Below are 23122 nucleotides of genomic sequence, written 5' to 3'. Positions count from 1 at the left end.
AACTGATTTAAACTAGTAAATTGATATTACCCACCAATTTGATTAAAATAATCAATTTACATTTGCATGTGGCATAAATGCATATCACTGACTCTTGATCAAGATAAGGGACCAAAAATGTTTTAGATGTTTAAAAAAATAAAACACTACATTAACACTACAAATTGGCATTTTTGTAGACAAAGGTGTCAGATAATGAATCATGAAAGGGAACAGGCTTATTTCTTAAACATTTTTTTTAACTAAAATGTATAACCATTCTCTTAATTTGTGTCTACTCCGACAGACACTAAAAATACTCTATTTTAATTGAATCTATCCAAAAATAGTGTAAAGTCTTGTGATATTGGTGTTCGGTAAAGGAGCTAAGTCCTAAAGTACATTCTGTTTTTTTTCTTACACAATTATAAACAATACATTTCCTAAATTCCTTTAATTCTCATCCCTCCTTTTAATATTAAACATAGATATCACTAATGTTCTTAGGATATTAGGACATATCACGTTGTTCAATTGAAATTTTAAAATTGACACAATAAATTGAAAAAAGACTAAGATATTTCTTTCGAAATCAACAAAAACTTTCACCTGACGGTTTGACAAAGGTCCAGCTGGGGCCAAATATGCAGTATATTTAAACAGAATCATGAAACAGCATTAGAAGAATGCCTCATGTGCAAAAAAACATTAAATCACATTAAACAGATTTTTGAGAGCACCTTAACCACGTGTTGTACAGTGGAGCAATTTTGTTGCTTGATATCTTAAAGATCTCCCCTTTTTAATATAAATTTATTTTTTAATGTTTTGCATTTTTAAACACGTTGTTTGGCCATTTTAAATTGTGACCTCATGCTGAGGGCAGGTTAAATTACATGCGTTTTTAAGTATAGAGAGTGTAACTTTGTAAATATTTATAAACTCTTATCTCAAGAATCAGTGATATTCAAAGCAACAAACATTGCATTCAAGATTTTATCAGGTGGGGAAAAAACCCCACCCAAAACATAGACGTTCAATTCTGAGTACACATCATTTTAAACATATAATTATTATTCCTTCGGTGTAAAAAGTAAAAAAAAAAAAAAAAAAAAAAAAAAAAAAAAAAAAAAAAAAAAAAATTCTTGCAAAACACAGAGATAAAGATAGAGATGACAAATTTTAGCAAAGCCTTTGCATTATTCAGTATTTTTGAACCGTTAAAACGTTTCAGAGTCCACACAGATGCAAATACAGTGTGATGAAACTGATATTATATCAAACCACACTGTCCTTGTGAAACAATAAGCACTTGTTGTTGGCTGGCATATCGACCTAGAGAAATCAAAACAAAAACAGATGCATTTACAAGCCAACTATGTACTGAGGTGGTGAATCATCACATAATCAAGCCAATCCTATTTAAAAGCAAGAAAGAGGTGAATGAGGCATGATGTGAGATTCATTAGCAGTGGATCACAGTCAAGTAATGGAGCGTAGATTCTAAGAAAAACCTTTACAGCAAGAATTGGCACGCGAGAATTAAACTGTAATATTCATCAAGCATGCATTATTCACTTGCACTACACTACACTACACCAGATGCATTAAGCAAATTCATTTTGGTAATAGCACTCTTACAATTTCATCCAGTCGCAGTCCATTTTCTTGGCCTAGCGTTTTTAGTAATGATACATCTCTTAGACCCCACTCTGGATTTCTGAAAAACAACATTGGTAAAAAAAATATGACATGATTGACTTTTGCAGTGTAATAACTTTTTACACTGCAGCATTTTTGTCTTGTATTATTTGTCTTGTATATTGTCTCGTCTTGTGTCACGTACAAATATCAAAACATTATTAGACTTGACTAGTTTACTATTGAATAATAAGTGTTGTTTGCTAAATATTTTGCAAAATTAAATGAGCTTATCCTAATAACACTGCCAGTGGGGTAAGAAAAAAAACTTGATTCAAAAGAAAAGACATGTTGTACTCCAGTGACACTTTTTAAACAGGTAATAACTTCACTTTTGATAATTTAAGGTTGAGTAATTTTCTTTCTCAAGGAAATGTATTTAGATTTTTAGGGTGCGTTCACACTTGTCATGTTTGGTTCGATTAAAAAGAACCCTGGTGCGGTTGCTCGGTTAGTGCGGTTCATTTGAACATATGTGAACGCTGCCATCCGAACCCTGGTGCGCACCAAACAAGCGGGCCAAGACCGCTAAAAAGATGGGTCTCGGTCCGCTTCCAAACGAACTCTGGTGCGGTTCGATTGATATATGAACGCAACACGGACCAAAGACATGTAAACGGACCAAAAACCGGACGTATAATGTCACAAGGTGCGACGCATAGTCAGCTGATTTGACGACGCGGAAAGATCGGTGTATCCAAAATGAGTAAGTTTAACGTAAGAGGGCAAACGTGGAGCAACGAGGAAGAGCCTCATCAATATTTGGTCAGACGAGCATGTTTCGAAAATGCTAGAAGAAACACAAAAAGCATACCTGGCTCTTCTCATCAAAGTTCCTGTGTTGCCCATTATTAGCAGGTACAGACGACAGAACGGCCGTCTCTTTTGCATAAGAGACGCCCGTCTCTTTTCTGCACAACGGAGGAAATCCTGCTGCTGTTTTGAATGTTTTGAACATTTTATGAGCTCTTCATGAGTTCTCAGCGGGTAAAAATAATGCTGTACACGCATAAAATGATCGTGTTTAATCCAGCACACAGCGTTGTTTTGAACATTTCATGAGCTCTTCATGAGTTCTCAGCGGGTAAAAATAATGCCATATGTGTTACACGCATAAAATGCCCGCGTGTAATCCGCACACAGCATTGTTTTGAATGTTCGGTAAACGAGCTCCTACGTCATTTAAACCGACCAATCAGGTTGTGACCGTCTCCCTGTGCCTTTGGTTCGGTAACTTTAGGTTCGCTGTTAAAAATGCCCGTGTGAACGCTAAGCGGACCAGGACTATTATGTTTTGTTTTTGTTTTTTGGTCCGGACCAAACGAACCAAACTAACCGAACTACAAGTGTGAACGCACCCTTAGATATTTATATTCAGTGTTGGAGAGTAACTGTTACATGTAACGGAATTACGTAATTTAATTACAAAATAAATGTAACTAATCCGTTACAGTTACTGAGAAAAAAATGTGTAGTTAAATTACAGTTACTTATGAAAATGGTAATGATTACAAAGTGGTTACTCTAAATATTTTCTAAAAAAAGCTAGTATATTTTGAATAATTTAATAAAGTAATTGAATAGTAATTAATATTTACACTACTTATTCAATTTTAAATAGGGTAACTTGTAATCTGTAATCTATTCAATTTCCTAAGTAACCTTGCCAAAATACTTATATTGTAAAACAAGACAAAACTATTAGGTTTAACTCTATAAAAGGGAACTTTTAAAGCAGTACATAAAACAAAAGAGTTAGATGATACCATCAATACAAAACACATCAAACATAAAGCAGGATGTACATAATTATGTTTAGTGTGTAAAGCTGTGTTGAGTATGTGTATATCTCTATTATAAGTTTCCTAATATACATTTAGAAACATCGCAATCAATGGTTTCTTCCGACGGAGAAAAAAAAAATTCTCGAACGCATTTTTTATTTATATCGATTACGTGTCTATCGCGATACATATCGTTATCGTTTTGTCGCCCATCCCTAAATAAAGCCATTCATAACTGCCTCCAATGTTTCTGCAGCTACCTTTACACACTACACAGTAGTCCAGTGCAGCATTACACATTGTCATGTTGTAAATAAGTCAACATCTCTATTGCAAACCCCATGTTCATTATGTTCAAATCCATGTTAAAGTTATTGTTGTTTTTGCCATATGCCTACCAATGCAACGTCATTGCCATAGAAGCTAATATATATTAGATATAAAGGATATCCCAAAAAAACAAAAGAGTGGCATAAACATACAAACTGGGTCTGAACAGTTGCAATAATACCCAATGTGGACGTCAATAATTTTATGACACACAAATAATCCGATTCGGATCGAGTGCTACGAACGTAGCTAGCCGTAGTTACTTTTTTAAAGCAATATTTTAATATTATGTAATAACATGTAAAGTAACGTTCCCCAATACGTATTATAAGTGCCCTATGCTTAGACCTGAACCTCCTTATGAAATAATGTAATAAAAGAGCTACACAACTTTGCAGCAATGCAGATGCTGCTTGTTTGCCAGTGATTTGATTTCCTTTATCACTAACCTGTATCTCAAGCTCTGGTCAAAGTCAACATTGCTCTGAGGAGTTATCGATCCATTGAAAGCATACGGCTGCAAAAAAATATCAGATGGAAGATTTCAGAAGCCAATACATGTAACCAGGTGCATAATAATTCAAGGTGCTTGAGTTTATTATGCCACAAATACCCCATAAGTCAGAAGCATTCCTTGGGGCTTCAGTATTTTTCCAACACCACCAAACAAACCCTAAAAAAGCAAAAGAATACAGATGCTTTTAATTCACTTTCTCTGTATTTGTTGAATGTCAGCATATAAAACCAAGCAAGCATGATACCATTGTGCAGGCCAGAGGTGAGATGTGCATCATGTTGATGTTCACGACGAGGTCACATGACTCAGCCTGAAATCCACCCCAGTTCTCCCAGCTCTGAGACGCATCAAGGTAGATGGGTGGCTTTATATTCTGCAGCCTATGATACTGTCTATAGGCTTCAATACTGCAAAAACACAATTCACAATATATTACATGAAAGCCCGGTTTCACAGACAGGGTTTAGATTAAGCCAGGATTAGGCCTTAGTTCCATCAGGACATTTAAGTAGCTTTTAAAAACGTGCATTTCGTGTGCATCTTGAGAAAAAACAATGGCACTGATCTATTCTAAGATAAGTCATTGCAAATCACCTTCATTAGGCAATTGACATTTGGTATTGAGTAGCAGGAAAGATTTTATGGTATCTAAAGAATAATCTACAGTGAACTTTGAACTAATACAGCTCTATCACAAGTGTTCATCACGGCACTTTACTTTTTTCTTTTGTCTTCTCTCGGTTTAACTCAAAGGACAACAGGTGTCATTTCTGTGAACTAGCTCTAAAATACCCTCCCTCAAAAAAACAATTGAGTGGCAGTCTACTCAATCCTGAAATAGATGCACGTCCCTTTCCCAATGGTAACACTTGGTTTAAAAATGTATCTTTTTGCTATTATTACACTTACTATTATTACATAGACTGGCATTTAATCAATTGCTACTTAAATGGCTATGTGGATAAGTGCGCAGAGCCGTGCACAGTGGGGTGGCCCGGTGGCTAGAGCCACTGCCCCTCTGCCCTCATCGGCTAAGGTGCCCCTCTTTCCCCCTTCCCTTCTTCACCCTCAAAAGATTTTCATAAGTGTTTTGTTCCGCAAAAGAATCCACTAATTCTGCTAATCGATTCCATGTTTCCCGCTCAAAGTCTGTGGCTGTGTCTGTGGAGATGACAGTTCCAGAATGTCGTCCCATTAACAGGTATATTACAAACTACAATCCACATTACAGACAGTGGTTGATCCGCAGAATTATTAGTTTGTTTGTTTCAACATTGCAATGATGGATTCAAAGCTCAAGTATGTATATCGTCATATAGCCTACACTGTAAAAAAAAAATGCAAATTTTGAACTTTTGCAGTACAATCGACTTGGATGTTTAAGTTATTTCAACTTAAATTATGTTAAACTGACATAAAAAATGTTTTTTTTACATCTTGTATAACTAATAAAAACAAGTTTAACATTGCTTAACTTATATTGATGAGTTAAAACAATGTAAAAACATATGTTTTCATAACTTATTGAACATATATTTTTTTACAGTGTACTGTATACTGAATATTTAGCTGACAGTTTGTCACTCTTTAACTCCTGTAAAAGATATTTCCGATTATAATCAATTTTAATACTAGTATCTATATGATATCAAACGTTATATTTATGATATTTTATTAAGACCATATTGATTGTATACATAATTAAAATAAGGTAATAAAGGTTATTATAATGAGTTGTATCAGGGTACAATGGGGCTTAAGGCACACCCTAAGAAAATATGTGCTTTTAATCATGTCAAGTTCATACTTGTGCAAAGAAAATCTCTTTAGCAAAGTTTACAGTATTTTCTGTTTATTTTGATGAATAACATAATTCATTATTGTTCAGAAAATATTAAAATGTTAATATAAAACTATTATTTTTAAAATACAAAAACTAATTTTAAGTAAATAATCTGAAAACCCTGAATGAATGAGAGCCCATTATAATTTAATAAGGTTTTACAGTAATTACAACTAAATATATTTGAATTATATGATTATTATCATATTTTATTATAAAAACATTATTATAAAATCTCTAAGGCTGACATCCAACTTAATATATGATATTTACCATCTGAATCTTAACCATATCATGTCTTAATCATGTCAGTCAGCTGTTTGTTATCATGTTAAATATGCATTTTACCCCAAATAACATACTTTTAAATACTCTGTTATTAAAAAACTGTTGCTTTATTTACTTTGAACAAAAATCATAAACAAGACCTTTGTCTCAAAATATATTTAATAATTTTAGTCATTCTTATTTGCTACTTAAATCTCAGAGGAGAGAGAGTGAGTGAGTGAGTGAGTGAGTGAGTGAGTGAGTGAGTGAGTGAGTGAGTGAGTGAGTGAGAGTGAGAGAGAGAGAGAGAGAGAGAGAGAGAGAGAGAGAGAGAGAGAGAGAGAGAGAGAGAGAGAGAATAATAATTACAACAAAATAAATTGAATTAACACTATAGCCTAACAATTATATTTACAGTATGATTGTAAAAGGTTTCTATTCATTCTCTATATTATAATGATACTTAACCCCCTTATAGTGCCCCCTTTTTTTGGTTTGGGCAACTGCCCCTCAAAATGTGTGTGCACAGCCTACGTGATGCTTTAATTTAAAGGGATAGTTCACCCAAAAAATGAAAATTATCCCACAATTTAGTCACCCTCAAGTCATCATAGGTGTAGATGACTTTCTTCTTTTATACGAACACAATTAGTTATATTATATAAATACCCCCCCGTTTTTATAAATCAGATAACTAACTAAAACTAAACTTATTTTAAAAACGAACACTTGAAATTAAATCATCGTGATGATAACTGCCTTCAATGACATTAACTTTGGGGAAAAAATATTTGAAGTGTAATTTTATTGTTCAGTTTGCCTCGCGTCCATTAGAAAACACAGAGGGGCGGCTATACTGGGACCGGTCATCGGGGGGCGATCGAGGCGCGAAAGCTTCAGTATCTGAGAGGGAGACTGCAGGCTTGGTCCCAAGGGGGTAATCTAGCGCTCGGAAAGCGTTCCACCCATAGGGGCGGCTATTCCATCAACCAAGCCATCACCTGCTGTTAGCATCCCATTGACTCCCATTCATTTTTGAGTGACTTTGACAGTGAATAACTTTACATCAGAGGCGTTTAAAGACTCCATTTGTCCATTGTGTATTTATAAAGAAACACGACAATGCATAAAAGGCTCCATTACCTTGTATCTTACACTATCGCCCCGCAGAAGCTGTTTTTGTAAAAATAGGCTAACTATTGCGTCATAACCAACGCGACTCTTTCGCACAGTTGAGAAATTACCGTATAGACCTGAGGAGATGCTCGCAGGCAATCTTTTACTGTCTATGAGACAGTCAGGGGGACGTGGAGACATAAAGTCTGATAAAGTCAAGGGAGAAGAATGGGGAGAAGCCCATAGTGAGCCAAAAGCAATGGGAGAAAATATTTAAACAACGTGATTCAGCTTTCACTTTCCACAACTACAGAAGACCTACAGCTGTCAGACAGGAGGCTCACGTCACATCTACGTCGTCAAGCTCAGTCTGAGCCTGCGCAGATCGCTCAGCCATCAGGAAGTAAGTGCTCCTTTACTGACTTAACTTAACGCCGTAGAAGTCAATGAGATAGCTCTGTCCATTACTTTTACTGTCTATGCTTGGTCCACGCACTTTCTAAAAGTGACTGAACAGCGCCATCTATCCACAGGTGTCTGCACCTGCACCCCGAGCAAACTTTCGTAGCTGAACTTTCTATCATGATCAGAAAACAGATGCCTAAAAGATGATGGACATACTTATCACCCTTGTGTCTCTTCATCAATCCGTAAATGAGATGAAATATTATACCATCAATCAATGCGTTTCTGCATGAGCGAGAATGTCTTAGATATCCACACGCAAAGCTGTTCTTATAAAGCCGAGAGTTAAAGAGATGTTGCGCATATTCACCTCGATATTGACTGTGCTTCAACTTCAGACGGCTGCCATGTAATGTTCGGAAAAGCTTCGGCAAAGTGGATGACATGCTGTCCAGTGCCAGACGATATTTCCAAAGCGGTCAGGTGCCTGTCTGATTTCACTCTGGTTTTTAACACAGCAAGGATCGGGTCCTTATTTCTGTCGGCTGCTGTAGCGTTCAGCATTTTACACATACAACGACAAGTTCCTGGAATCAAGAGCAGAATTGAGCTGCGTCAGAATAACCGCAATTGAACAAGGCAGTGTCAGTCAGAATCCAACAAGACCTTTAGAAGCTCCTAAACTCGGCGAACCAAACCCGCTCCTAACGTGTGCTAATGTCCAGAACAGATTCATGCGAGATGACGACAGCTCACACAGGGTTGCCAGGTTTTCGCAACAAAACCAGCCCAATGGCCAATCAAAAATAGCCCAAAAGTAGCCCAATGGCCAATCCAACTAGCCCAATACCAAAAAAATCTAAATATAACACTCCAATACACATTTTATGGTAGTGTTATGCACTACACACCATTTATACTAAAAGATAATTGTATAAGTAATTATAAACAGTCTATTTTATTCCTCATATATTCCTCATTAAATGTTAATTTACAGAAAATTCTTCTGTGTATGACATTTATTTTTTTAATTATTATTTACCAGCAACAACCCTGGAGAGCACGCATTCGGTTACCATGGAAACGAAAACAGCCGGTGCGCGCGCAGCGCGCCGCAGCACACACACACACACACATTAGCGAACAAGCCCAGCAGTGCCACTGTACCTCACAAAGTGTGCGCTTATCAGCACAGTTATGCTGATACGATATTGCTTATGTCATCATCCTAGAATCCTTGTTATCATTGGTGGAATATGAATTGGCTAAAGTAAAATATTTATTTCAACACAACCATTTCAGCTAAATATAACTGATGCAATATGTTAAACCTTTAACCCGCGGAATAAAAAATCAACCCGCGGCAAGTGGTTAAAAGTAGCCCAATTCCGCGGGAAAACCGCGGACTTGGCAACACTGAGCTCACATCAGGTCACATGAGATGAGATGCTGTGTTTCATAACGGAGGTTAATTGTTCTCTATTCACTCAGTTTAAAGCAGGTCCAACCTTTACAGTGTAATACGATTGGTTTTCCACATCCCACAATGCAACGCGCTTCAACTTCCTCTTTCTTTCAAAAAGTGGCGCACAGATTCACGTCTGTTAGGGTCTGTTATCACGACTAGTATTTTATTAAATATGTATTATTATTTTTTTATTATTTTTTTTTTTTTGCTTAAGTATCATGCACTATTCATAAGTTTGGAATTATTATGAAATGCTTGTTTTAGATTGGCATCCATAGTAAGCATAATCTGAACAACCTTAAAACATAGCCTGTTTCCACCACAGGACGTTTCCCCAGGAACCCAGTGTCATTCATGTCTGAATTTTTTTCAGTCAGGATTGAATTGAAATTCATGGAATTACAATTCATTCGTGTTCATGGACACGAATTTCCCTTTTTTCCGTGTCACTAACATAGACTGTAAAAAGGTCACTTCGCACAATTTTTAATCTAACGTATTTCAATAGGAAGTAAAATGTGTGCAAAGGCTACAGCATGTTTTTCATCCTGCATAGCACATACACTGCATGTGTTGTTGTTTTTTTCAGGGTGTTTTTCTCATTTATTATTCATTTTTTTAAACTTTAAGCGCTTCATTACTCATTTATCCAGGAGATTGTAGCCTATCCTATTTTTTGTTTGTTTCTTTGTTTTTTTGCTTTATATTCTGTAGGCTACTCACCATTGCACACCATCTACAGTGGTTCCTTCCAGTCAAAATATAGGCCTAGTAAATATATTATCCCGGTTAATTGACGAGACGGCAGTTGTGTTATATGGAAGCTGATATTGCTGTTTTATTTTTCTGAGAAATGCCGTTTTTTTCATCGGATTGGTGCGTCAAATCTTACAGTAGCCTAAATATTACAGTAGGCTACTCATGACCCTTATTTTCAAGCATTATGAAAATAAAATAAACAAGTTTGAACATAATTAATTAGTGGACTCCAGCATTACCCATGAGCTTCAGCATCGTTTGCTATGGAGAGTTACGAGGCTCATAATGTTTTTAATGTAATGTTTAATTGTTTTCTCTAAGGAGGGTGACACCAAGCCTCAGCTACAGGTTATATTTGAATTATTTGACATTAGTAGGAATTTACTGTGTAAATATGGACCAACTCAAATTTTGAACACCGAAATGCTTGTTGAGAGTTTAAAATATTTCAATATCTAAAAAGATATTAAAATATAGGCTCAGTGACACTATATAGTCAAAGAAATTAACAAGCTAGCAATATGTCTGATTTTATAAATTGTTAAGAAGGCTATAGGTTGAAAAAGATGAATGCAGTGATAGTCTAACTTTATTATGGTATTGTTTTACAGACAGTCACATAACCAACAGCTGAGTGCTCCTTGGTGTTTATTGAAACCAATAAATCGCGAGTTGCAATAAATCGCGAGTCAGATGCAACTTCGGCATCACATCCTGCCACAGTATACCTCTTGCGGTCTGGGCATGTGTCACACTGAGTAGAGAACCCACGACGCGATGCATCGGGGTCGTTGGCATAACACATTGAGCTAATCGCTCAGGCACATTCAACAGGCTGCAGAGGAGAGTTTCAGTGTGAGAGTGAGGAGACAAAATCACAAGTTAGCATTTTAACTAGATTAGCATACTAAGTTAATGTAGCTTATGGTTATCCTGATAGCTGAAGAGCCAAATTAGAAAGAATGGCAACTGAATAGCATGCTAACCAATTAACCAATGCTAACCAATTAGCATGCTAAGATAATTAGCATAAAGACAAAAACACAGGCAAGGTGAACTTCAGAGACAGATTTCTCAAGAATGGTAGCAAATATCAAAAATATGTTCAGTCATTTCTGGGCGGCTCAGTCCAAAGATCATCTGAGCCAATTTTGGACAAAATTGGACAGATTTTGAAGGAGGAGTAGCGAAATTTTTCATTTGTTTCAATATGGCGGACAGTCACGTGTTTGGAAAATGACGAGACATCGTCGGAATCTGCATAAGCCAGAGAACAAAATTACATCAATTATATAGAATTTAGATAACGTTTTCAAAAGTTATAAGGATTTTTGCAAAAAATCTTATATCTCTGGAACAATAGGTGGTGCTGTTTTGAAACTTCTCAAGTACGTTTAGGACATGCTGTTGGTCATGCATACCAAATATGTCAAATATTATAAAAGATATTGCATTTTATGACAGAATTCAAAATGGCGGTCACGTGGTTCATTCGATCCTAACATATCCGGTATCCCTGGATTCGTCATGACACGAGAAATCCATAGACACCAAAATTATTCTGACAAACCCTAAAGAAGTTATGAGCAAAAACAGCCATTTTTCATGCTGATACATTTTTCATATCTCATGATACCTAGGTGGCGCTGTTCCCAACTTTGGCATGGACCTTCAAATCATGGGTCTGATGAAGCGTATTTTCGTTCCGATTGATCAAAGTTTGGCCGAGATACAGCCTCTAAACCAAATTTGGGTCGACCTCGTTAAGTTCGAGACACCATAACTTTTTTTTCCAGAATGAAAAAAAATCTGTTCAGTCATTTCTGTGCGGCTCAGTCCAAAGATTCTCTCTGCCAAGTTTGGACAAAATTGGACAAAATTTGAAGGAGGAGTAGCAAAAAAACTGAATACTGTACTTTTTAAAATGGCAGTTACTGTAATGGGCGGCGCCTTAATGTAAGAGGTTGAATGTGATTAAAATGAAGAGAGGAAAAATGTTGAATTTTTGGACTGGTGGTGGCGCTATGGAGTTGGTCTTGGTATATTGATTATTGATGAAGATATCTACAGCCCCTTCGGGGCTTGGCCCCTAACTACAGAAATTAATTACATAAGTAATTACATGCAGGTATTTTGTAAGTTTGAAAAACTTGAAAACTTTTCCACAAAATTCAATTGTTTTTCCAACAAAATCTAACTGGTTTATAAATTATTTGTTGTAATCTCATTGTATGAACTTAAATTAATTAAGTCAAGACTACTAAAGAAAATCATGTCATTCCAACTAAATATAGTAAAGAGGGGTAGAACTGATGACCATATTTAGACTGTGGGAACTCAAACTAATTTATTTTATTAAAAACCAATAGTCAACACAACACTTGTTTAACATTTGTAGCAAGTAATGATCACGTATACATTTCTGTAATACATAATATGTAATACATAATACATCTGACACTCAGCACAGTTACAGCTCATTGAGAGCAGCACAACATAACCACAAGGTCTACACTCCACAATAACGGTAACCTCATGAATCGACACAACATAACACAACTTTTAAATGTTAAATATAACATCACAGATATAACACACAAATATTATATAACACATCAAATATAACACAACATAACACAACTTTTAAATGTTAAATATAACATCACAGATATAACACACAAATATAACACATCAAATATAACACACAACATAACACTTTAAATGTTTAATATAACATCAAGCTTTAACAGGTCTTTCCCTTTACTGAAAACACACTAAACAGCACTTAATTTAAACATTTACTCTCCTGATGCAAAGCATGCGAACTAGTTCTTAGCAAAGAACTATATTATTAAGTTATTGATTAAGTTGTATTAAGTCAATAAAGTTAATGTTTATTGTATTATTTAATAAGCCACTGCATGGAACTATATTATTAAGTTATTTATTAAGTTGTATTAAGTCAATAAAGTTAATGTTTATTGTATTATTTAATAAGCCACTGCATGGAACTATATTATTAAGTTATTTATTAAGTTGTATTAAGTCAATAAAGTTAATGTTTATTGTGTTATTTAATAAGCCACTGCATGGAACTATATTATTAAGTTATTTATTAAGTTGTATTAAGTCAATAAAGTTAATGTTTATTGTGTTATTTAATAAGTCACTGCATGGAACTATATTATTAAGTTATTTATTAAGTTTTATTAAGTTAATAAAGTTAATGTTTATTGTGTTATTTACTAAGCAACTGAATGATTTTTTGGCTCAGTAAATAACACAAACACATTAACTTTATTAACATAATAAAATCTATAAATATAATTTACTTGATGTTTTGAATTAAACGTACCAAAATAATTGACAAACAATTTAACAGTTAATTTTTTCTAAAATGTAGTTATATTTAAATTTTAATTATATTTAATTTTCTTTCACTAGAATTTAGTATTCGAATAACCAATTATTTATTTTAAATATAATACATTTTTTATGAAATTTCTAACAAAATATTTGAGAATGGAGAATTTAATCGATCTGTTTCAAGAACCACAAATATTACTTAATTCAAACCACGATCATTTATATTTAACACACACTGAAGAAATTGACTAAATTTACTCGATTAAAACAATGCTTCAAAGTACACCTGCAGAGTGTGAGTCCAGGCTCAAGAACCAGCTTGATTACATTTTAATTACTTTTAAATGTTTAATTTTTACTTCTAAAAGGTTGTTATGTGAGTTTAAAGGTTGGCAGTATTGTATAGCCTATAATGTCAAAACAGTAATATATGATGTAATGTTACACATCTAAAATAAAGGCCAATGTCATCTATAAGTGTGGTTGTGTGGAGTAGGCCTATTTTACAAAGGTTAAGAGGAAATTAAAGTTAATATTAAAGTTATTCTATAAAAGTTAATATTACTCATAAATAAGGGTTTTAAAAAGTTTTTCCTACTCAATTTTATTTGTAAATGTACCAATTCAGTTACTCAATCTAATTAATTTATTTACTTAAATTTACTGATGTATATAATTGATTTCTCTGCTGTAAAAGTGTTTCACCAAAAAAAAAAAAAAAAAAAAAAAAAATTGAGTAAAGACAAGAATGTAACTTGCCCAGTTAAGTCAGTGCAACAAATGATTAATGTAGTCCCAACACAAACGGTTAGGTTAACTTAGGATTTTACAAATTTTATTTCATTTAACATAATAAAATTGAGTAAAATGGCAATTAAGTAAAACACTAATGATTTGTGTTGTTTCAGCCTATTTTATGTAAATAGACTCAGCAAACAGCTAGAATATTTTTTTGTGTGTGTTTTTGTGTGTTTTTTTAAAAGACAACTCCAGTGAGAAATGAACCTAGGTGTACAGACTAGATCGTTCTCTGGGATGCGTTTTCATTAGAAAAGGAATGTAAAGAGTTTTAAAAACAGATTAGCTTATAACACTAGTCTATGGGGCACCGGGTATGAAAATTAAATCACTAGTTAATACCACTAACAAGGCTCAAAATAGCCTCACACTAACACGGTAGCATAATGAGGGTCCCTACATGCTAACCGAAGCATTGAGAACTTTGTAAGTGTACAAACAGTTTAATAAGAAGATACTTTATAAATTACGCATTACGCGTTTACAGACAGGCGCCATCTTGGAATACAGTCACGACTCGTCGAGCTACAAGCACTGTTCTAAGTGATGAACTGTGACTTGGAATCTCATATGGTTCGTTGTTTCCGGAAGAAAACACTGAACGCAACAGAGAAAATAAATAAATGAAAATAAAAATGTCTATGTTATTACATTTCACAAACTTAATTCATATCAACCAGCTCACTTAGAAAAGCGCTCGTGGATCGATTCGTCGACACTGTTTTCCAAAATGGCTGCTGTCCGTGAACACGTAAGGCACTATGTTTATAAAGTATCTTCTTATTAAACTGTTTGTACTCTTACAAAAATCTCAATGCTTCGGTTTGCATGTAGGGACCCTCATTATGCTACCATGTTAGTTTGAGGCTATTTTGAGCCTTGTTAGTGGTGTTAACTAGCGATTTAATTTTACTACCCTGTGCCCCATAGACAAGCGTTATAAGCTAATCTGTTTTTAGAGATAAAACTCTTTACGTTCGATTTTCATGAAAACGCATCCCAAAGAAAGATTTACTCGGTAACCATCTGTTAATTACCCCTAGGTTAATTTCTCACCGGAGTTATCATAAGTTGCCAGCCAATGCCAGGGTTTTAGATAATTTCCACAAAAATGTTATGACCCATAGAATATTTTGTTGTGTGAATATCTGAACATGCAGTGCCGCCGCTCCCATCACACGCTGTGCGTTGGGGTCCAAGTGCTGAGGGGGGCACCACAAGAAAGTTCTCTCAGCAGATAGAGTAGCCTATAATTCATTGATTAACATTAGGCAGTTTTTAAGAAACTTTTATCTTGCCAGGTTGCTCAGGGCAGGGAACTGGGAACTGTATGAATGGCACCAATACAGGATGTTTTAAGTTCAAACGCGGTTGCGCTGTTGTGTTGGGAGTGGCCGGGATATTGTCAGACTGCTCACTCCTGTCTGAAGTACACCAGAGTTACCGACCGCTGTCGTCTTGGGAAATTGTCGTCTCACTGGGAAATTTAATCCTGCAATCATGTAATGTTAATGCAGACCAGTCTATACAAATCCTGTTGTCACTGGTGTGCTATGAATTCTGGGATAGGTAGGATGCAAAGGGCCCATCTGTTGGCCTGAGAAACGGAAGGAGCATTTTGAAGTCGCTTTCGAATTACGGAGGTATCATACCTTATTTAAATACGGCCTTCAGAGGGTGCTGCCTTCACATTGGAAAAGCCTTCATCGTGCCGCTAAAACGCACTCGCACTTCAAATGCGGCCTTTACATTGGGACACAGTTTACGTACATATTTAGAAGATGCGTAATAGCGTTGTCTGGCTATCACCAGACCAAGCTCAATTTAAGACTGAACGTTGGTCTGGGGAGTGTGCTCTGTATTTTCTACTGCACAAGAGGCGTGATCAACAAGCATTATTCAAATGACTATGTACACAATTGGATGGTCCTTCAACCAATCAGACCACAAGAGGCGTGATAAAAAAAAAAAGTCTAACAGACACAGTAGAAATATATAAACAGGTTTCCAGACTGAGTTGCTGGGCGAAATCAAATCGCCAGCAGATCAGGCTGGATTTACACAGTCTAGTAATAGTGCATTCTATTTGTTGGGTGGAAATTGATAGCATTAAAAGGTTAGTTCACCCCAAAATTAAAATTCTCCCATTAATTAATGTCGCTCGACACCCGTAAGACCTCCGTTCATCTTCGGAACACAGAAGATATTTCATATTTAATGATGCGGATCGCCAATGTCACGTGATTTCAGCAGTTTGGCAGTTTGACACGTGATCCGAATCATGAATCAATACGCTGATTCATGAATGTTTGAAACTTTGTTTTTTGAAATTGGCCCATCACTATATGTCATTTTTTCGTTATTTTGCACACAGAAACTATTCTTGTCACTTCATAAAATGATTGTAGAGCCGCTGTAGTGAGATGGGCTTTGTAGCGACGCCTTTAGTGCCTTTATGGGTCTTTAGAGCAGAAATGACATTGGTGTCAACGAAGGCCTTTCTGAGCCATCGGATTTCAACACTAATATCTTCATTTGTGTTCTGAAGATGAACGGAGGTCTTACGGGGGTCGAACAACATTAGGGTAAGTAATGACAGAATTTTCATTTTTGGGTGAACTAACCCTTTAAATTAAGATTAGAGTCTTACTGATGATTATGATAATAACACTAGACTGAATCTGACTCAGCAGCTCATTCTGCTCTCATGAGATGTTTTTCTGTCATAGCAGATCTTGCTCAAGTCCACCATGATCCTGTTCTTCTAGATCTGTTACCTGCAGGAAATGGATGTGATGGTGTGTGTGTAAAAGCTGCTCCAGCTCAGCATCTCTCCTCCTCAGATCACTGATCTCCTGCTCCAGGGTCTCTATTTGTTCTTCAATTTGACTCGCTAAAGCCTCTTCCTGATCTTTGATCAGCTGTGTGAACTCAGAGCAGCTTCTCTCAATGGAGCGGATGAGCTCAGTAAAGCTCCTCTCAGTGTCCTCCACTGCTGTCTGTGCAGAGCGCTGTTAGGACACACACCACAATCACACAGTGGCTTCAGCGGGACTGACAGACACAAACTGACACGTCTCAAACTTCTCTTCTTCTTCAGACTCACCTTAATAGACTCCACAGTCTCTCCTTGATTTTTTTGTTTCTGCTGGATTATTTTACGGATCTTCATCTGCATCTTCTTCAGCTCTTTCTGGAGGACAAACCAATGACAGGAAATGACACGTAAAACTATTATTTTTTATTATCACACAAAGGGTTAAAGATCTTGCCTTAAATTAGGTTCAAACCACAGATTTATAGTTTTCTTAAATGAGATTATGAATGAATATGAAACTGAAATCTCAGCAGTATTTCATCAGTGTCTAGTTTTATATGAGTACTTCACCCTAAAGTTTTGATTCTGTCATGAGACTCACCCTCATGTCGTTCCAAACCTGTATGACTTATTGTGAGACTCAACAGAAGATACTTTGAAGAATGTCTTGGCTGTTTGAGAGATGCCAAAGACAACCAATATCTGAAAGATAACGGGCTACATATCAAAGATCTGTCTGAGAGTCACCAGAAAGAAGGCGTGGCCGTTGGTGAAAGGAGTGAGTGACTTTTAATTTTTAAAGGGGCAGGTTTTATGGTTTAAATTTATTTGGTAGCTAGTAAATTCATTCAAACTATTAAAATGTGTTATGAAGGTATTCATAGTTAAATTATATTACAAATACTTCTAGAAGGTTTTCTATCACTAGGAGTGAGGCAGTGTTTTTGTTTTTGATTGTGGAGCTATTATCATCAGTTCAGTTTCCCTGGCCTTTCTTTGTTTTTTTCATGATCCCACCTGCAAAAAAATGAAAAGGTTGCTGGTAAATTTTGGTTGGAAAAATAAACACCACCATTTTAAAAAATCTACATTAGCTGGCAAGAAATCTGAAGGAGGATTTGAAATATTGGATTATGTAAATATAAATAGTCTAAAACTTTCAAGATTAATTGGATCAAAAAAGTGTATTGGTTACCCTGATTAATTTTTTTTTTTAATTCCTCATAATGTCTTTAAGAAAGCGGGTGCTCTTAATTTTCTTTTAACCTGCAATTTTTCACCTACTACCCAAAAAATTATCTCAATTTCATTGGCTAGCAATCTGGGGAAACTGTGTTTTGTATATATTTTTTACCTATCAAATTTAGATTAACGAATTGATTATAATTAGAGGCAAGATTATTTTAATAGAGAAATGTTTGGATTATGGTTTAAATTACTTGAGTGATCTGTTTATTCAACACACAAAATGTATTCTTATGATTATTTTATGACTTAAAATGACTTAAATTTAAATTTAAACTTAAATTTCTCCTGGAAAATATAAAGATGTGTTTTACAGTAATCGAAGCTATCTGAATTTGATGAGCAGCCATCCTAAAGTCAATAATAAATACTGCAATTTAACTGTAAAGTGTTTATTTTTTTTATTTAGGCTATCATAGGTAATTTCATAATATCGTAATGGTCAATTTTACTGACTATAGCATTTATGATAAACTAAATTATAGGCTACTCTAATAGGCCTAATGAAGTTGCACGCAGGGCACAATCAGTCACTCCCTGGTCATGGTCATTTTCACGTCATTTTCACATGAGGCCGCGATGAGTAGACAGCAAAAAAAAAAAAAAAAATCTAAAACGTGCAGTAATATTAATAATATTTGTAAATGAGTTGGCATGTGCCATGGTATGCGAATTGTGTTGCACAATAAATGTTTTGCTGTTTTGCTTGCATTGCCTTTTAAAGTCTTTTATTTTCAGAAAACCTATATGTACTAATTATCAAAACCCTTCAAATTAGAATAAAGATGGCATTTTAGCTTGCTGAATTTGAGAATTCGTTCGTATCCACGTAAGTGTTTCTATAATTTCAGTTCACAGATAGTTTGTTGCTGAATCGATTCTACAACTGTTGATAAAATGCAAAGTGTTCGCTCTGCCTCTGTTGACGGAATATAAAAACAGCAATATTGTGAAATATTTTTACAATTTAAATACCTTTTTTGTTTGCTATTACGCCAGTCTTCATTGTCACATGATCCTTCAGAAATCATTCTGATATGATGATTAAAAAAACAGTAATGATTATTATCAATGTTGAAAATAGTTGCGTCCAATTTTTCCCCCAGGATTATTTAATTAATAGAAAGTTCAAAAGAACAGTATTTACCTGAAATATAAAGCTTTCGCAACATTATAAATGTCTTTACTGTCACTTGATCAAATAAATGCATCCTTGCTGAATAAATAGGCCTATTGATTTCTTAAAGCTATTTCCAATAATAATAATAATAATAATAATAATAATAATAATAATAATAATAATAATAATAATAATTCTTAATGATTTTATGGCAGTACAATGTTGTAAAAGCTGTCTATTTCAGATAAATGCTGCTTATATATATATATATATATATATATATATATATATATATATATATATATATATATATATATATATATATATATATATATATATATATGCTTATTAATGCTTATAGTTGAACCCATTTACATTTCAGCAAATGTCATTTGGGATCAAAAATAACATATTAAGCCAATTAAAGGCTTGAAAATATAATTAAATAAAACTGTCAGTTAGACAAAGGTCAGAAAAAAACAACAACTGATATTCTGTCCCCCTCACTTCTGAAATGATGGCTATCCCCCTGTATTGAACTTAATAGCACACTGCAGTTTTAATTATAATCAAGTTCTTAGTACTTATTTGCACTGGAGTTGTTTAGCGTTTATGCTTTTGTCTTCTTTTTGGAGCTTGAAACATTTGTACCGATTTTTTTTTTTAACTAAATGAGATTCAAGACAAATTATAAAACAAGTGTCCTTTTATTTCTCAGACAAAATGATGCATATATTTGTAAAATTTAAATATTTAGCCTATTTGTTGTCACATAATAAATTCAATTGAAATTTTACAACAATCCTTTAAAAAGTCCCCACAAGGCTACACGATCATATGGTAATGCGTATCAATAGTACGAGTGTGCAATCTCATGGAATGTAGCCTATACAGCAAAATGAGTTTTGGCGTGCATGAGACGCAGTTCGTGCGCATAATGCCATAAAGTGCGTATCATATGCACGCCAAAACTCATTTTGCTGTATTCATTCCACGAGATTGCACACTCGTACTATATTTAGGCCTATACGCATTTTCGTGAGATCGGGCTTTTCAAGGAGATCTTCCAGTGGTTTTCTTAAAGTGTTGTTTCAGCTTCTTCACCCTCGTCCTGCAGAGGAAGAGCAGAAATAAAAAGACTAGGTCAAGTTTAAGTAAAATAGTGTAACAGGTTAAAGACTGACAAATATTTTTCTGTAGGCTAGCCCAACCCTTCATTTTTTAGTTCAGTCATTTTATGGCCGTTTATGTTATGCTGATTCTGATCGAAGATGTAATCCTGAACTTGTGCTCTCTTTGAAACTGTAGAGAATAAAGTTCCTCTGAGGAATGTCAGTCCTGTCTCAATGCTCCAGAACACAAACGCCATCGGCGGCGAAGTGCAGAGCGCGCCGGCTACAGTGAGGGGTTCACATCGGTATAAAGGCAAGATTTTAATCATTGTATCATTAGGCTAAACTTGCATGAGTTAGAAACACACACACACACACACACACACACACACACACACACACACACACACACACACACACACACACACACACACACACACACACACTATATATATATATATATATATATATATATATATATATATATATATATATATATATATATATATATATATATATATATATATATATATATAGGCCTATGCCATAGCCTAATCAACGAATTACGAATTATTATGGGGTGGGGGAATCCATGTAGGCTACACATTTAGAGAAAGAGAGTAAAATAAATACCTCAGATTTCTCTGAAGATATCAGAAGATTTCTCCTTCAGTCTCCGGAACACATCCTCGAGATGCTCTTTTGCTTGATGATGAAGGGCCTGGAATTAATTTAATATCTTAATGTCTTTTTCTGTGAAAACACTGCGCTTGAGATCTCCATGGCAATCGCCCTCGGCGCCGCGAGTGGGGCTGCAAATCCGCCGGTCAGTGTGGTTTGTCCTATTATCTTTTACATGCAGACGGATGTGACTGGAGCATCTCACTGTGGTGATTATTAGTCTAAGGAAAGTCAAAATGCCGTAACGTGAACGCGCTTGCCCTCGCCATGTGTTTGACGGGTGCCGACTGCGCTCGATCCATAACCTCCATGAATGAACTGAAATAATTAGTTTCTTTCACTGTTCTTCCACAGTCCGTAACACTAGCTACAACTTGCTCGTTGCTATCGTGCCTGTAAAGTGAGTCTGTTTAAAACTCAATTACCGACTTAAATTGTCTCACATTATCGATTTTCAACCGGTTCCTAATCGTTACTAACTAAAATAAACCAGACATTCTTTAAAATATATTTTACAGAAGAAATTAAGTCAACCCGGTTTTTATCAGCATTACTGTGAGTAAATGAAGACAACACTTTAATTTCTGTGATCAATTGCTCTCAGTTCATACCTGTGTCTCTTTCCTCTGAGCTGCAGCTGATACAGTTTTGTGGTTTTTATGATCGCTCTCCTTACACATCACACAGATGCACTGTTGATCAGTGATGCAGTACATCTCTAGCTCTTTATTATGTTTATGGCAGATCAAGTCCTGCAGTCGTCCAATGGCATCAATCACTTTGTGTGGTTTACGAGAGTGATATTTCTCATGACGGTCAAAATGAGTTTGACAGAAAGATTCTTGACACACCAGACAGGACTTGATGGCTTTGTATTTTCTTCCAGTGCAGACATCACACTCCACATCTCCAGCTCCAGCTTCAGCTCCAGCGCAACAATCAATTGGAAGTTTAGTCTTCTTAATTTTCTTCACCATTTTAGCCAAAATGGTGTCCTTACCTAAAGCCAGTCTTGGACTGAAGGTCTGTCTGCACTGAGGACAGCTGTAGACTCTCTTCTTGCCCTCCTGATCCCAGCAGTTTGCAATACACGTCTTACAGTAACTGTGTCCACAGGTAATGGTCACTGGATCCTTCAGGAGATCCAAACACAGTGGACACTTCAACTCATCTTGATCCACTGAAATTCTGGATTCTGCCATTTTACTGCACGCAGAGAGACACAAACACACAACAGCTGAACAGTGCAGATCTGACAGCTCTCACACACTGTCCGTGAGGAAACACACATTTTATTGGTTTCACACGCCACACCCCCAAAGTCTCAACCCCGTGTTCAGTTCATGTGGAAAACTGTTCCAGTGGGTGGAGTAAACATGAATATTCATGATATGTCCCTTGTTGTGGGCGTGGTCTTGAGACACAACGCAAACTAAAGCATTGTTCTGAGGGATGGTCCATGCAGTCTTGCGCGAGAGGTTACGTTTTTTTAAAACTGGGATAGAATAAAATATATAGGCAACGCATGTCTTCATCAATGCCATAATGGCTCCATTTTGATTTTGTTATGTATATTCGTCATCATATAAAGTTACTGTACACTATATAGAGCAATGTAGGAGGTAGACGTGTTTGCCAACTCCTCCACATCCATCCAAGTCGATTAAATTGTCATCTAATAGTCTCTAAAATACTTTTAAATAGGCTTAAAGTTTAGCTAGACAGCCACAGCACTACACTTTACCCTAAAGTTTCAAGTGCTGCTTTTTCCAGATTACACGGCTGAGGTTATGGAACAATGCTCTGTGCTTCC

General features: G+C 35.5%; 2 protein-coding genes across 2 annotated transcripts; both read right to left on the bottom strand.

The window, feature by feature from the left end:
- Positions 1–1093: 1093 nt before the first annotated feature.
- Positions 1094–9420, bottom strand: mettl26 (methyltransferase like 26). Its single transcript, XM_067458207.1, has 8 exons — positions 9370–9420; positions 8609–8699; positions 8313–8529; positions 4556–4718; positions 4408–4467; positions 4244–4311; positions 1621–1699; positions 1094–1314 (listed from the first exon to the last, which is right to left on the bottom strand). The coding sequence occupies exons 2-8, from the start codon at positions 8676–8678 to the stop codon at positions 1258–1260; spliced, it is 714 nt and encodes a 237-aa protein (XP_067314308.1). The 5' UTR covers positions 8679–8699; positions 9370–9420; the 3' UTR covers positions 1094–1257.
- A 5845-nt stretch (positions 9421–15265) lies between these two features.
- Positions 15266–22550, bottom strand: LOC137051328 (E3 ubiquitin/ISG15 ligase TRIM25-like). The gene is made up of 3 exons (XM_067428810.1): positions 21921–22550; positions 17440–17526; positions 15266–17344 (listed from the first exon to the last, which is right to left on the bottom strand). Exons 1-3 carry the CDS (start codon positions 22509–22511, stop codon positions 17057–17059), a joined length of 966 nt encoding a protein of 321 aa, XP_067284911.1. The 5' UTR covers positions 22512–22550; the 3' UTR covers positions 15266–17056.
- Between the last annotated feature and the right edge of the window lie 572 nt (positions 22551–23122).

The sequence above is a fragment of the Pseudorasbora parva genome, chromosome 2 (genome assembly GCF_024679245.1).
Source record: "Pseudorasbora parva isolate DD20220531a chromosome 2, ASM2467924v1, whole genome shotgun sequence".
In the NCBI taxonomy this organism is placed as follows: Eukaryota; Metazoa; Chordata; class Actinopteri; order Cypriniformes; family Gobionidae; genus Pseudorasbora; species Pseudorasbora parva.
This window is presented reverse-complemented; position numbering and strand designations above follow the sequence as displayed.

Bases quoted from the DNA above. Each gene is read 5' to 3' on its own strand.
- mettl26 (XM_067458207.1), bottom strand. From the start codon at position 8,678: ATGAATCTGTTCTGGACATTAGCACACGTTAGGAGCGGGTTTGGTTCG. The intron at 4,719-8,312 runs GTGAATATGCGC...GTGTTTTTGCAG, and splicing joins GAAGCACAGTCAATATCGAG to TATTGAAGCCTATAGACAGT. The intron at 1,700-4,243 runs GTTAGTGATAAA...GTTGTTTTTCAG, and splicing joins GACCAGAGCTTGAGATACAG to AAATCCAGAGTGGGGTCTAA.
- LOC137051328 (XM_067428810.1), bottom strand. From the start codon at position 22,511: ATGGCAGAATCCAGAATTTCAGTGGATCAAGATGAGTTGAAGTGTCCA. The intron at 17,527-21,920 runs GTATGAACTGAG...TTTGTCCTCCAG, and splicing joins CTCAGAGGAAAGAGACACAG to AAAGAGCTGAAGAAGATGCA. The intron at 17,345-17,439 runs GTGAGTCTGAAG...GTGTCCTAACAG, and splicing joins AGACTGTGGAGTCTATTAAG to CGCTCTGCACAGACAGCAGT.